Source organism: Musa acuminata, chromosome BXJ3-4, assembly GCF_036884655.1.
Source record: "Musa acuminata AAA Group cultivar baxijiao chromosome BXJ3-4, Cavendish_Baxijiao_AAA, whole genome shotgun sequence".
NCBI classification, from domain to species: domain Eukaryota; kingdom Viridiplantae; phylum Streptophyta; class Magnoliopsida; order Zingiberales; family Musaceae; genus Musa; species Musa acuminata.
The window spans coordinates 12,704,495-12,718,925 of record NC_088352.1 but is presented as its reverse complement, the minus strand read 5'-3'; the positions used below and the strand labels follow the sequence as shown (position 1 = coordinate 12,718,925).

Here is a 14,431-nt window from a genome sequence, read left to right as displayed (position 1 = left end):
TATTTTTTTTTTCCTCTTGATGTAATAAAATTTTAATTTTCTTTTGATGAAATGAATTTCTTTACAACATTGAACTTGTTTAATTCCAAGAAGGAGATACGACATTTTCTTCATTTCATTCACGAGTGACGGAGAATCTAAAAGAAGCCATCGTTTGGAGAACGAGAGGCCAACAACCAGGCTTGGAAGTCGCTAACTCAGATGAACTCCAGGCTTTAAATCTCTGTTACACAGGAAAGGTAAAAAAAGAAGGGGCCTTGTTCCAGCACGTGTGCGCGTGCATAGCTGATGCCTATTTTGATGCTTTTAAGTTTGGTGTGCAGTAAAAAGAGCTGCAGCGGTTGTTGCTCCATCGGAACACTGACATCCCGCGGTCTCCTCCTACTTGATGGAGCGGCCGCCATGCGTCGCTGGTAAGAGCCAACGGGTTCGCATCGCCTAGCTGCGACGTGCACGCACTGTTGACTTGCTCTGTCATTCCAAAAGAGCATCAGCTTTTGGTTATTAAGAAGAGAAAGCTGCGGTGCTTCGTCATTTCCGGTATGCAAGTAGTTTGACAAACATGTATTATTGGTAATGTAACGAAAGAACTGTGATCGAATCAAATTGCAATGTTTCGCTAAGCGATTAAATGGATTAAAGAAAAACCTCCATTTTGAACGTGGAAAAGAATAGAATGGACTAGAGTCAGTCAGTCAGTCAGTCAGTCATAGTATGACGGTGTTTCACTAAGCAAAAAGATTGGACTAGGGAAAAACCTCCATTTTTTATTACTCAAACCTGTAGGGTGAACTTAAGCACACAGTACCCCGCTAAGCAGAGAGAATGGATTAGGGAAATACCTCTATTTTAAATGCACAAACCTATGAGCGTATAATAAATATTTCACCAAGCATAAAATAAAATGGATTAGGGAAAACATCAATCTTGTTAAGGGCAGAGTCGATGGATGCGCACTTGGTTGGAAAAAGATCAGCTGCTGCTACGCGCTTAGGGTTTACGAAAGGGGTTGGTAATTCGTATCCCCAAAAAGTGAGTTGCGTGGAAATGGACTGCTGTTTAGTGGGTTAATCTTAATCTGATTCATCGACGGATCGATGAGCTAAAGTGGCTTCGTATCACCAACGAACGGGTCAAACAGGTCACAACATTATTTCATAGTCGGAGTCAATTGCGTCGGCGCGGATCCAATCAAACGTACGCGTGATTCCCTCCCCACCCCCCACACTCCAAAAACACAAAGGTAAAATTTGGGTACAAATTTTCGACTCGTATGATCGTTGCAACGTCTATGGAAGCAGCGTGATGATGGGTCATGATCGGGGGGGGGGGGGGGGGGGGGGGGTGGTTGGGAGCAGGAATGATGGCTGGCGTCCGTGGAACGGTGGCAGCAGAATGGTCCAATGGCTTCTCGGGTCACGATGCTGCATCAAGATTCGCATGCGACCACACCTGCCTTGGTATCCGTCCGATCTTCCTCGGGCTGTAGCAGCAGCACAACAACAACAACAACAACATATTCTCCCAATCGGATGGACCGGCTATTTAACTCACTCTTTTGGCTTTTGGATATCGTGGGAGTCGATTCCTTTCTGATTAGTGTATGCAAAATTCAACACCTCCTTTCTGATCATTCATTCTGTATCTCTCTGTGCGTGTTTCCCTTTTACAATTGTTTATGAAAATTGCCGGCGATATGTGTGAAAAGATGGCATGAGAAACTAATAATACATATCCTGCAAAAGAAAATGCATCATCAATTCACATAAGGGTTTTATCTGAATTGCCGAAAGCACAACACCATAATCAGCACAAATACATATGTATGTATATACAGAGAATATATTGTATATGATGATGATGATGATGATGATGATGATGATGATGATGAGTGGGCTGAAGAAAACTTGAAGGCAAGCATCATCCACGACAGAACATTTGGGTCATCATGGAGAAGACGCTACATGACTTAGTATCTATCATCTTTGCAGATCGAGGAATCATAATGAAATAAGCAATGCGAATCGACGGTTGACAAACAACAGGCAGGAATAGACGATCCATGCACGCACAGGCAGCTCCAAGTAGACATAAACCTCTTGCTGCATTAATCGGAAAGTGACGGAGCCATCATATCATAATTTAATGCGATGCTGCTTCCGCTAGAGTTTATTTTTCCCTTCCCATCTTCCTATCCTGCTTCTATTGCGCGAGACCGGCGGATGACGACCCTTCTTTCAATAGTCCTCGAAATTCGTGTCCTCCTCCATCCACCACAGATGATTGTGAAATTATAACCAGTAGAGAGGTATATTTTGACGAGCGGCATCAAGAAATCGAAGCCTATATGCAAATTTCAATGATCAGTCGGACATCCAAATAATTCAACTCAATCGCTGCAACACCAATGGGCAAATTAACTCGGGGGCGGAGGGGTGGTGCGTGTAGACCTAAGTGACACAATCGTTTTCGTTAACACTAAAAAGGTTAGACTAAATGAAAGAGATGACCCATTCTTTTTTATATTTAATGATGAATCGGCATAGGTTCTTCAAAGACGACTCCATCATCACCACGATACGGTCTTGATCACTAGATATTATTAGATACATGCATCGAGATCTCGGTCTAAGGGGGCACAACTCTCTATTTTTACACGAGGTGACCGAATGCACTTCTTTTATAGCCGGGCTGAGTAGTCGGACTCGATCCATCGAACTGTGTTGGAGATGAAGGGTCGACGGATCACGGTCGGAGTGTGAGCGCTTAGCTTGAGGGCAACGGGGGCGCTTGGAGCTCCCCTGAATGGGCTAACTGGCACATGGAACACCGCACATGGCTAGCTGCGACCGTCCCGAGCCACCTCCTTTGGACAAACTATCCAAAATGTCTCTCCCTCTCTTTCTCTCTCTCTCTCTCTCTCTCTCTCTCTTTCTCTCACCTAGAAGCTATCAGTAATAACAATAACAATAATAAAGAAGATAATATTATCAAGGGGGGCAAGAGTAACTTCGATAACACACGGTACAAATAACTTTGGTGCGATGTTTTTCGTGGGTCATGACTTCGGCCAAGGAGATTTATCATCCATCATCGTCATATCGAAAAAAAGGTGAGAAGCGCAAGAAAATAAAAAATCATTTAGATTTTTTTTTTTTTTGATTCTACGGAGATAGATAAATAAAATAAGGAAGAAATTAGGAGGGGATAGACGAAGGAGGAAGGATATAAGTCGGAAGGGGACAGGGTGAGAGAAGATCATGGGGAGGAGAGGGCTTCCAACGATGCAGGACGGCAGTGTCAGCATGGGGTAAACCGGAGAAAGTGTAATTGAATGATGAAAACTTTCCTCCTTTTTATTAGTTTCTGACTCCGCTCTTCTCCCCCTTCCTCCTCCTCTTCTTTTTTCTTCCCCTCCTTCCCATCCCCTCTTTTGCTCCCTTCTCCGACGTTACTCACATTCATTCCCTTCTTCCTCCTTTTTCCGTATCACGATATCCCTCATTCCCCCTTCTCTCTCTCTCTCTCTCTCTCTCCTCTCCGTCAGGATTTGTATTATTTTTTCGCCGCAGTATTTTCTACGATTCCTGTAGCCATTACAACTATAGGAGCTACGGGCATTGATCTATTAGAGAGAGAAAGTGCGAGGAAGGGTGGCGATAGAGGAGATCTGAAGCCGAGGGAACGAGGCCCAGATGTCACGAGCCGGCGAGACGGGCCGGCCAGACCATAGGATTGGCTCGGACTCGGGGACACCTGGCCGGCTCGACCCCGTTGCCGACCGGTTCAAGACGGTGCTCGCCTTGGAGGAGAACAAGCCCGACTTCCCCGATCTCGGCTCCCCCGTCTCCCCTCTCGGCCAACACGCCTCCACCCAAACCAGCAGCTGCTCCAGTTCCTCCGGCTCGGCCGGCAAGGCCGTGCCGACCGCAGCCATCGTCGCTCGGAAGCCTGGCGCGGGAGCCCCCGACGCCGGGCGGCTGTGCCACTCCGGCGAGCTCTTCGTGGAGTTCAGCCCGACCGCTGCGGAAGGACGGGATCTGAAGACCGCCACCCACCGGCGATCGGGCTCGGGGCCGCTGATCTTCTCCGGCGGCAGCGGCGGCGGTGGTAGCAGCAGCACGGCTAGCTCTCCCGTCACCAATGCGCTTCCGACCGGAAACATCTGCCCCTCGGGTAAGATCGGCAAGACGGGGATGATGCATAGGACGTCGCCCAGGAGCGATGTGCTCGGGTCTGGCACCGGGAACTACGGCCACGGCAGCATAATTCGTGGCGGGATGGGCGGAGGCGGTGGTGTTGCCTCAAGACCCGGTGGCGTTGTTGGAATATGGAATTCAGGGGGTTCGAATGCTAGAATGGCGACGGGGAGAATGGATCCTCTGGAAGCAACTAGGGCTGGGAACGAGCACTACAAGAAGGGGCAGTATGGGGAAGCGCTGGCGTTCTATGACAAGGCGGTCGCGATGTGCCCGGAAAATGCCGCATGTCGGGGTAATCGTGCGGCGGCCCTGATGGGGCTCGGCAGGTTAGAAGAGGCGGCGAGAGAGTGTGAGGAGGCCGTCCGGTTGGATCCAACGAACGGCCGGGCGCACCAGCGGCTGGCATGCCTAAAATTAAGGTGAGACCGTGAAATGCCATCGTTGTGTTGTAGATTACTCGTTCGTTCTTGATTCACGTCGAGAGACTTAAAAATGCACTCTTGTCTCCGGTATTAATGTGCTGCGCAAGGTAGGGTTTCACCGCTGATGCCATCTCCACCCTGATGGGTAAACAGATGGCTTCTGTTCATCTGCTGTTTTATGTTCTTTCTTTACTTGCTTTACGTTTTGAAATCCTGCTCGTGTTCTTTCCGTTCTTTTGTCCAAAATTTTGATCTTTGTGCTCGGCAGATCTCTCTTCCATGTGCCTTTGGTTTTTTTGTTTTTCTTAAAGGGATTGTTTTCTGTCGATCCTTTTGGCCGGCAATCTTTTGCGTTAACTTTTTTGGTTGGCATGTGATGACACCGTGATCAGTATGATTTGGTTATGTCTTATCTTCCTCTTCCGATGTTACAGTCCTTGGTGTACGTTCAAATCGCCTTGGGCATGACTTGGATCAAAAAACTGTAATTAGGATATAATTCTTAGGCTATCCATGGAAATATTTTGCGGATTCTTGATCCCAAATGTTCTAACCAATTCACAGACTCTGCCTGGCTGTTTTATGATTCTGTTAGAATAACAGTGGCTGCTTTGTGATTTTGCCGTAAACAATGTCTGCACAGGTGCCATTTTCCTGTAAAAAGAAATTATCAGAGCATGTATTTCATGCTTGATGCAGCAATTCGCTGCTAGAGAATTGACCCACTCAGAACTTTTGTATATGCTTCTAATAAAATTTTTATGGACTCTTATTTTGCTTCGCTAGCTGCTGTGGTGGCTGTCTGACTTTGTACATACTCCGATTTGTAGTAGGAAGGCTATTCCATTTTTAAGCCATTTCTTATTGCAGGTTAGGGCTAGTTGAGGATGCAAGGAAGCATCACTTCTTGACCGGACAGCCTCCTGACCTAGTTGAGTTGCAGAAGCTGCAATCGGTGGAGAGGCACTGGCTAAAATGTGGCGATGCCAGGAAGGTTGGAGATTGGAAGAGTGTGTTGAGGGAAGCTGATGCTGCAATTGCTGCTGGAGCAGACTCTTCTCCGCTGGTAAGTCCTCAAGATTGGATTAAACTACTGTTATCTGCTAATTTGTTTATTGTTTTCTCTGAAAATTGAACATACAATTGACCGAGTCCGATACTGCAGCTTGTTGCATCGAGAGCAGAAGCTCTTTTCCATCTCCATCAGCTTGACGAGGCTGATTCGATTTTAACAAGATCACTAAAATTTGAAGACTCGTTCTCTTTCTTCTCAGCTGCCAAGATCTTTGGTATGCTTTCGCATTCCTATTTCTACATTGTTAAAGCACAGGTTGATATGGCTTTGGGGAGGTAAGCTGATATCTCCGAAGTTCTGCAGAATAGCATAAAATCAAATTTTGGGTGATGAAAATCGAATTGGAACTCTTGTAGGTTTGAGAATGCAGTCATGGCAGCAGAAAAGGCCAAGCAGATGGATGGCAGGAATATAGGAGTGACAACGGTCCTGAATAATATAAGATCAGTGGCAAGAGCTCGAGCTCAAGGAAATGAGCTCTTCAAGTCAGGAAACTTTGCAGAAGCCTGCACAGCTTATGGTGAAGGACTCAAGTATGATCCTTCAAATCCAGTCCTCCTATGCAACAGAGCAGCTTGCCGCTCTAAGCTTGGGCAGTGGGTTAAATCTGTTGAGGACTGCAATGAAGCCCTCAGAATCCAACCCAACTACACCAAGGCTCTTCTCAGAAGGGCTGATTCCTATGCCAAGGTTGTCTCGTACCATGTGGCTTCTTCGATACATAAATAATGCATCACTGGTATTGACAATATCTTGTTTTGATCGACATGGTAATTAGCTTGAGCGTTGGTCTGAATCAGTACGAGATTATGAAGTTCTGAGGAAGGAGCTTCCCTGTGACAACGAGGTGGCTGAAGCCTTATTCCATGCTCAGATTGCATTAAAAACATCTCGTGGTGAGGAGATCTCTAATTTGAAGTTTGGAGGAGAAGTTGAGGAGGTTACTAGCGCAGAACAATTCCGAGCAGCAGTATCATTACCTGGTCAGTTTGCATTTGACTGGTTAAGTATTTTGTGCCATAAGCCCTCTATTAATTAAGCTCCACTGCATTTCTTTAGGCGACTTCTATAATTTCTGTGGTATATATGTGATTTTTAGGCCATACTTCTCCTGTTAATATGATTTACTGCCTAGGAAGCTGATGCTGACAAAAAAAAAAATCTACCTGTATTTGTTCTGATCAAGTTTGATGCTCGTGAATCAATTCTTGGTGGTGTCCTGCAGTTGATATGACTGTTTTATGGATTTACATACGTCAGATAGCATAGATTGACTACCATACCTTATCCATTAGTTTATATCTCCACTGAGATTAAAGCTTCACTATCTCAGGTGCTTCTGTTGTTTATTTCATGACTGCTTCGAATCTGCAATGCATTCAGATAACCCCTTTTGTTGATGCGCTCTGTACCCGGTACCCATCCGCAAACTTTCTCAAGGTAAATATCGATAGTCATGCATCACAATTTCAGCCTCACAATAAGTCCTCTTGTTTGATGCCGTCGTCGTCTAATTTAATTGCGTGATTGTACCAAAGGTTGATGTCAAGCGGAGCCCTGGTATTGCGGTGGCAGAAAATGTGAGGGTAGTCCCAACTTTTAAGATCTACAAGAATGGGAAAAGAGTGAAGGAGATGATCTGCCCAAGCCAGCAGGTGTTGGAGTACTCGGTGAGGCACTACAGTCTTTAAGAAGAAACAAGTGGTTGTTGTGATACATCCTGGCAAGCCACCGGATTTCTCTTTTTATACAAATGTCAGCTCCCATTAAACCAGCGACTGAGCTACAAAATAATTGATTGTGCCAAAGCATGAACTGGAGTCAAAAGAAAAAGAGCCCATTTTTCTCCATTTACTTGTACATTTTTGGTCCCTCGGCCTCCTTATGTATTCTTTCCCTTCATTTGCGGCGCTCCAGTATCATCAATCAAATGTCCCGACCAACTATTATCTTCATGAGAAGCTTGATTGTACTATTAATTCAGTTCGGAGGCTGGTTCGGATTTATTGCATGTATATATTCCATATATGTGAAAAGAAAGAAAGAAAGAAAAAAAGAAAAAAAAAAACATTGGAAGCCATGGAGGGAGGGGGAGATGGAAAAAGAAAGATGTTCATTGATGTGTTTTTTTTGCTTCTGCAGCACCTCTCTGAAATAAAAAGAACAATCCGCAGATTTTTCTCATTTCAGGATGTGGGTGTATGTAAAGTTTTAGTTGCTCACTTTGTCGGGTTTCTTGTTTGGGTTGGGTTTCTTGCTTCTCAGATGACATGATGATGCCGATCCTCTTCATCTGGCTGTTCTTGCCCCAAAACTGTTGTCTGGTGTTGAAGGTTTAGATCTGGTGGGTGGTGGGCTATTAATTGCCTGCCTGTTGGATGCATTCATTGTTTCGAAATGACCCGCCCCCTGTTGTTCGCTCCACTCGTAGAAATACTCCTCCAGTACAGTGACAGCGACACAGAGGAGTAGGAGGATGCCTCCCCGTTCTAACCAATGTGAAGTTGTTCACCTTCCTCCTCGTCGGCAAGTGCTAACGCGGAGGAGATGGGAGTCGAGATGGCATTTCTTCGATGTACCCCCGTCATATCAGTCTTCGTCCTCCTCGACAGAAACACATCCGTGAGTCAGACATGCACAGCCAGCCAATTACCGATACCAAACTAGCTTCTTCCCCATCATCATCATCATCATCATCATCATCATCATCTCCTCCCTTCTTCGGTTGGTCGTTGGCAGATGTTCCCAACCCGTGACCGTTGGGGGTGCCCCCACAAACCTGCGCAGCATTATGGAACGGCACGCCCCTCATTAATAAACCAGCGGGTGGGTGGCATCGCGTCTCGCCCGTGATCTCTGCTGGTATGGCCTCATCGACCATCCTTGTTATCATTTACTTCTTCTCCACTGGTCGAGGAACTAATAGTGCATTCGTACTGCGCTCTCTCTCGTTGTGTTGGAAAAGTCCATTCTTTTCGGATGATCCCATACATCTTCTTCATCTGTCGTTTGCATCGCTCCTGTGAAAAAGACCTCTCTCGCTTCGCGTTGGGTGGGATGCTTGTCCTTCAACTTTACGTTACGGTAATTGAGCTTTCACGATCAACTCCAGAACGGTCTCCATGGGGAGCCGATAGCTGGAAAAGAAACAAGGCGCTGAGCTCACGATCCCAAAGAAAGACAAGACAACGCCGTGAAACGACGACAGGTGGTGGTGCCACCCAGAGGCACTAAATTCTCTGCAAGCAATCGGAATATATATTATTGGTAGGAGGCTGAGGCGGAGGAGATGTAATAAATAGTGGTTGGAGTCCAAAAAGAGAGCGTCGAATCGCATCTATATCTGTGACTGCCCATCTGCAGGCCCTCCACCGCACGGTGCAGCTTTACAAGCTGTAAAGAGCACCGTCACCTGATGAGTTCCTGTGGGATTCTTGGATCCCAAGCATCGCCAACCCTCTTTCCCATTCTCGCGGCGTATCGAAGATTCATTTGAAAAGAGGAGAGTACAAACGAACAAGGGTGATAAAGCAGGCAAAAGGCCATGCCATGCCACCTCTAAGGCCTACTACAATGTCGGTAGCGGACTAGGATGGATCCACCTGCTTTCTTTACTTGTTAGGAGAGAAGGGCTGCCCTTTCAATCATGGCCAGCAAAATGAACAAAGGCACAGAGGTGGAAGGAGGAACACTAGTGCAGAGGCCCTTACGAGAATCCGTTACCACAGCCTCGGCCACTTCCTTACCACAGGCCATGAGCAGTTGAGATATATATATATATATATATATATATATATATATATATATATATATATATATATATATATATATATATATATATATATATATATATATATATATATAAGAACTGAATCTTATTTCTGGAATTATAATTTGTTGGGAATTCAAAACCATATTAGAAATCCGACTGAAACCGTACGTAGTATTCCGGCCTGATTTGATTTGATTTTATTTTCCTATAGCAAAGTGGTTCGGTTCGTTCTAGAAAATGTTATCTTGTACATTGTGTTTAGTTTAAATCGACGTCCGACTGGGCCGGCTGTCCCTACCAAAGATTGCTCTTAAGAGGCCGGCAGTAGGCCTATGTCTTTGCCGGCCTTCCTGACTTGGATCCCCAACTGCTTACACGGCCGCCACACGTCGTCGAGTGGAGATGGGTAAAAAGGCTTCCTTTCTCGAAAATATATGGTATGTTCCGAGTCGGTACCGAACACACATGCTCAAGTTTCCTCCGCGCTCCCAGTCGGAAGAGTCACCGAACAAAGAGAGCCCATTGATCTTCGGAAGAATGAACGATCCTTCCTGACTTGAGATTGATGATGCTGGCCTCACGCGCATTGTATCAAACAACTGGTGTGCTAAGAATTGAACTCGAAACACGCATGCTTGGCAATATAAAGTCGCAACAAAGGAATCAATCTAATCGAACGCCAAGGGGTACCTGCAGTATGTCTCGTTCTTAATACACAGAAACAACCTCTCGTACGCGGAGGCCATCTTGCTGGCGGTGAACATGGACTTGGCGTACTCCTCGCACGCCCTCCCCCTCTGCGCCAACCTCGCCTTCCCTTCGCCCACCACCTTCTCCAACACCTCCAGCAACGCCTCCACGTTGGGCGAAAACGTGTACCCGAACTCCTCCTCCACCACTATCGTCCCCTTGATGCTCGGAAACCTCGTCGCCACCACCGGCTTCCCGCACTGCATCGCCTCCATCAGCGTCAAGTCCAACCCCTGCGGCCTCAGGGTGGGGTTCAAGAACACGTCCAACGAGTTGTAGAACCCATTCAGCTTCGAAGGTGGCACCGGGCCGAGCGCGATGACGTTGACCCCCAGATCGGCGTACCGCTGCGCCCAAGGCCCCGATCCGGCCACCACCAGATACACGTTCGGGTGCCTTGACAGCAGCTTGGAGAAGGCTTCGAAGAGGAGCGGATGGCCCTTGTCCTTGACCAGCCGCCCCGCCACGCCCATCACCAAGGCTGCGCCGCCTGGCAGTCCGATTTCCGCCCGGAACGCGTCGCCGAGCCTGGTGTCGGGTGCGAATTTGTCCTCGTCAACGCCGTTGAGGATGACATGGACTCGGCCCGATGGGATCTGGTAGACATCGCGCAGCATCTCCCCGGTGCTGTCGCTGATGGCTACGTGGTGGGCGTAGCTTCGGAAGAACCTGATCTCGTTCAGCACCTTGTAGATGGACTCCGCCAGGCTGCGGTTGAATGCCGGGGTCATGGGCTCGTCGGGACCGCGGGCCAGGTCCTGGTAGATGCCGGAGTGCAGGGCCTCCAAGGAGATGCCGTGCCAGGACACGACCAGGTTGGGCACGTCGCGGGCCCAGCGGTGGAACAGCGCCACGCTCTCCGAGTGGACCACGTCGAACGAGCCGCCCCGCGCCGCCTCCGCCTCGTACAGCCCCCACGCTTCGTCGCACCGCCAGCGGGCGTCGGACAAGAAGTGGAGCCGCGGGCGGCCGGGCTCCTCCTCTTCCTCTCCGCCTTCCGGCAGACGCTCGCCGGACGAGGGAGCGGAGGTAAAGACGTGCACGCGATGCCCGCGGCGGGCGAGAGCGGAGTGGAGGGTGAGGGCATGTCGCTCCATGCCGCCGGGCGCGGTGGCCACGGGCCATTTGCGGGAGAAGACGGCGATTCTCAGGACGGTCGGAGGGGGACGGTCGGACGTGAGCCTGAGGCTGTTCCAGGAGAAGTCCACGTGGCGGAGGTCGCCGGAGAATGCTCTCCTAGAGGAAGAGGAGGTGGCGGCGGTGGAGCAAGGGGAGAGGGACGGGGAGTGGAGGAAGAGGATGGCCACGGCAGAGAGGGTGAGGAGAAAGAGGAGAATGATGTGAAAGCTGGGGATGAGCGAAAGCATGTTGGAGTGGGGCTTCTTGGGGCGGTGGAAGGAGGAGGGGAAGGCCATCGACAGGGATCAGAGATGGTTTAGTGCTGCTGTGATTTGTGTGCGGGGGCCGAGAAGGAGAGAAGAAAGAGCAGTGAGGAAGTTGGCGTGGAGTTAGGCGAGAGTTGGAGACGGTGCGTTTCTCACGGCCCCCATTCGGTGCGTTTACTTGGTGTGGTGTTTGGCTCATTTGCACGCATTCTTCAGCCATTGGGAGTCAAACACAGCATGACTCGAAATGTGGTGACATGCATGGAATCGACCTTCATTTTTATTATGTGGTGGGGGGTGCCAAGAAAAGAAAAGAAAAGAAAACAAAACAAAACAAAAGCTGTTGACTAAGCTGGGATGGGGTTTGCTTCTCAAAGTTGCTTCCCTTCCCTTCCCTTCCCATCTCGACATGGAAGATCACCAAATACACCCGCCCAATGATGGATGGTCTACGTGAGATCTGAGCCACCGCCTCGCAGGATTCCTAATACACCGACGCTTTTTATCTTTGGGCCTCCGACGACACACAGTTGCGAAAAACATGATGATCGATTCCACATTCGTCGACTCCGGTAATAATAAATGTCCTTGGTTTTGGGACGCTGGCCGAACTAGTCGTCGTCGTCCATCCAGATTCTATCAAGCAACCCACTTCACATTCTAGTATTATGCTACGTAACAAAATACGTATATATCATGCCGATGTGACGGTCCACTGGAGATCATCAATTCATTGGACGTGATCGATGAAGTATTATCGTGCTTATGAATTCTGGTTGTAAGCAACTCCGTGAACTGTTTCGCAACAGGTGGCCTATTTTTTTTGTTTTTGTTTTGTTAATCTTCCGAGAGGGCTCCTCCTGTCGTCGCGTTCACTGCTTTCAAGTTAGATCCTACTTTTTAGGCGCCATCGAATCTCGAGAGACACAAGCATTCATGACGGTGATGCAACTCATCGCCCCTTCTCTTGGATCGACGACGACAGCCACGGGGCCAACCGTCGGATTCGGTGCCCTCAGTCCAAATATAAAAGTCATACGATGGATCTGCCGACTGACTGAGTTGACTTCGTAGTGTAAACAAAGCAAATTGCATGGGTGACTGTCCTTTTAGTGTTAGAATAGTACTGTCATCCGAAAGGCGAGGTAGCTCGTACTTAATCGCCGCTAAGGACCCCGACGAGAAGGGTACGCACATCCTGTGAAGAAAATAACATTCGAATATATATATTATCAGCCCGTGGTTCAGTTAAATCTCTCAAATTTTTGTACGAAGATTTCGTCGAGAAATTACTGTTTGTTCGACGATAATTTTGCTTTTACAAGACAATACAATTCTACAGTAATCTTTTACTGATTTCTATCAAACCTTTGCTGTCATCCACCACAGATCGAAAACTTTCATCCGCAGTCCTAAAACTTCACCAAACCACACCCTCAAACTACACCCAAAAAAACAACAAAACAAACCTAAACCGCAGCCTACATCTACCAATCCACCAACCCTTTCAACCATCACTTTTCTCAACCTATACATGCCTTTAACCCGTCAACAAAAGAGAAATCTTAACATCACAGTTTTGGAGTCATATACTATAGCATCTGAGGAGGCAATCAATACTAAATTTGAAGCCTTTGAGGCACGAATGGAGGATAAGATTCGGACAACTAGGAAAGATCCGACAAACCTCCACCATTCAGGAGTACCAAACCAGGTTTAAAAGGTTATCTAATCAAACTCGTGATTGGTCTGAAAAATAGCTATTGGGGACCTTTATTGAGGGCTTAAAGCCAGAGATCCGGGGAGAAGTTAAGGCGCGACAACAATACACGCTGATGGCAACCATCTCTTTCGCACGACTTCAAGAGGAGCGATTGAACCATGAAGCCCGGAGGACTAGGATCACTCCTCGACCTACAATACTAAAGCCCTCAGCCCCCCGCGCTTCTCGCGTAGGATGATCTATTTGCCCTTATAGTAGAATTTCATAATTAATTTAGAAAAGTTTCAAGAGACATCACCTAGTATAGTCAGCCATTCTATACCAAGCACTGCCTCATAGTCATCAAGTGGTAGGAGGAAGAAATCGATGATAATTTCTTGGTCTTGCAGTAATAGTTTCACCTGCGGGCATCTTTGGTCGCACTTTATGATTCTGACGTTGGCCACCTTTACATCGAACTTGCTGCAACCTTCAATATATAGTGTCATCCGAGCAGCAACCTTACTATTCAGGAAGTTATTAGTGCTGCCCGTGTCGATGAGAACAGTAATCAGCTGTTGTTTGAGAAGGCCTCCAACTTTCATCGTTTGCGGGTTTGAGTAGCCGACTAGTGCGTGTACCGTAATGTCAGTCGGTTGTGGCTCTTCTTCCATATCTTCTATTTCATATTCAAGGCTCTCTTATGGATGTTCAATGACATTTTCTTCTACTGGTTCAATCATAAGAAGTCTCCATTTTCTATAGCGATGCTTGTGGCTCCATGGCTCGTCGCAATGCCAACATAACCCCTTCGCAGATCGCTCCCGAAGTTCTTCTCTTGTTAACCTTTTCAGTGCAGGGACTCGGTTGATAGTAGGGGGGGCTGAAGGCTTTAGTATTGTAGGTCGAGGAGTGATCCTAGTCCTCCGAGCTTCATGGTTCAATCGCTCCTCTTGAAGTCGTGCGAAAGAGATGGCTGCCATAAGCGTGTATGGTTATCGCACCTTAACTTCTCCCCGGATCTCTGGCTTTAAGCCCTCAATAAAGGTCCCCAATAGCTATTTTTCAGACCAATCATGAGTTTGATTAGATAACCTTTCAAACCCGGTTTGGTACTCCTGAA

The 14,431-nt window shown here is 47.5% G+C and overlaps 2 protein-coding genes across 2 annotated transcripts; one reads left to right on the top strand and one right to left on the bottom strand.

The window, feature by feature from the left end:
• Positions 1 to 3,233: 3,233 nt before the first annotated feature.
• Positions 3,234 to 7,888, top strand: LOC103973715 (TPR repeat-containing thioredoxin TTL1). The gene is made up of 7 exons (XM_009388357.3): positions 3,234 to 4,621; positions 5,495 to 5,690; positions 5,790 to 5,974; positions 6,056 to 6,389; positions 6,478 to 6,682; positions 7,033 to 7,139; positions 7,238 to 7,888. The coding sequence occupies exons 1-7, from the start codon at positions 3,696 to 3,698 to the stop codon at positions 7,388 to 7,390; spliced, it is 2,106 nt and encodes a 701-aa protein (XP_009386632.2). The 5' UTR covers positions 3,234 to 3,695; the 3' UTR covers positions 7,391 to 7,888.
• A 2,197-nt stretch (positions 7,889 to 10,085) lies between these two features.
• Positions 10,086 to 11,927, bottom strand: LOC135635914 (uncharacterized). The gene has a single exon (XM_065147378.1). It carries the CDS (start codon positions 11,634 to 11,636, stop codon positions 10,140 to 10,142), a length of 1,497 nt encoding a protein of 498 aa, XP_065003450.1. The 5' UTR covers positions 11,637 to 11,927; the 3' UTR covers positions 10,086 to 10,139.
• Positions 11,928 to 14,431: the final 2,504 nt, after the last annotated feature.

Excerpts from the sequence above, each read along its gene's own strand:
- LOC103973715 (XM_009388357.3), top strand. The coding sequence starts at position 3,696 with ATGTCACGAGCCGGCGAGACGGGCCGGCCAGACCATAGGATTGGCTCG. Across the intron at positions 5,691-5,789 it reads GAGCAGACTCTTCTCCGCTG|CTTGTTGCATCGAGAGCAGA; the intron begins GTAAGTCCTCAA and ends CCGATACTGCAG. Across the intron at positions 5,975-6,055 it reads GTTGATATGGCTTTGGGGAG|GTTTGAGAATGCAGTCATGG; the intron begins GTAAGCTGATAT and ends GAACTCTTGTAG.
- LOC135635914 (XM_065147378.1), bottom strand. The coding sequence starts at position 11,636 with ATGGCCTTCCCCTCCTCCTTCCACCGCCCCAAGAAGCCCCACTCCAAC.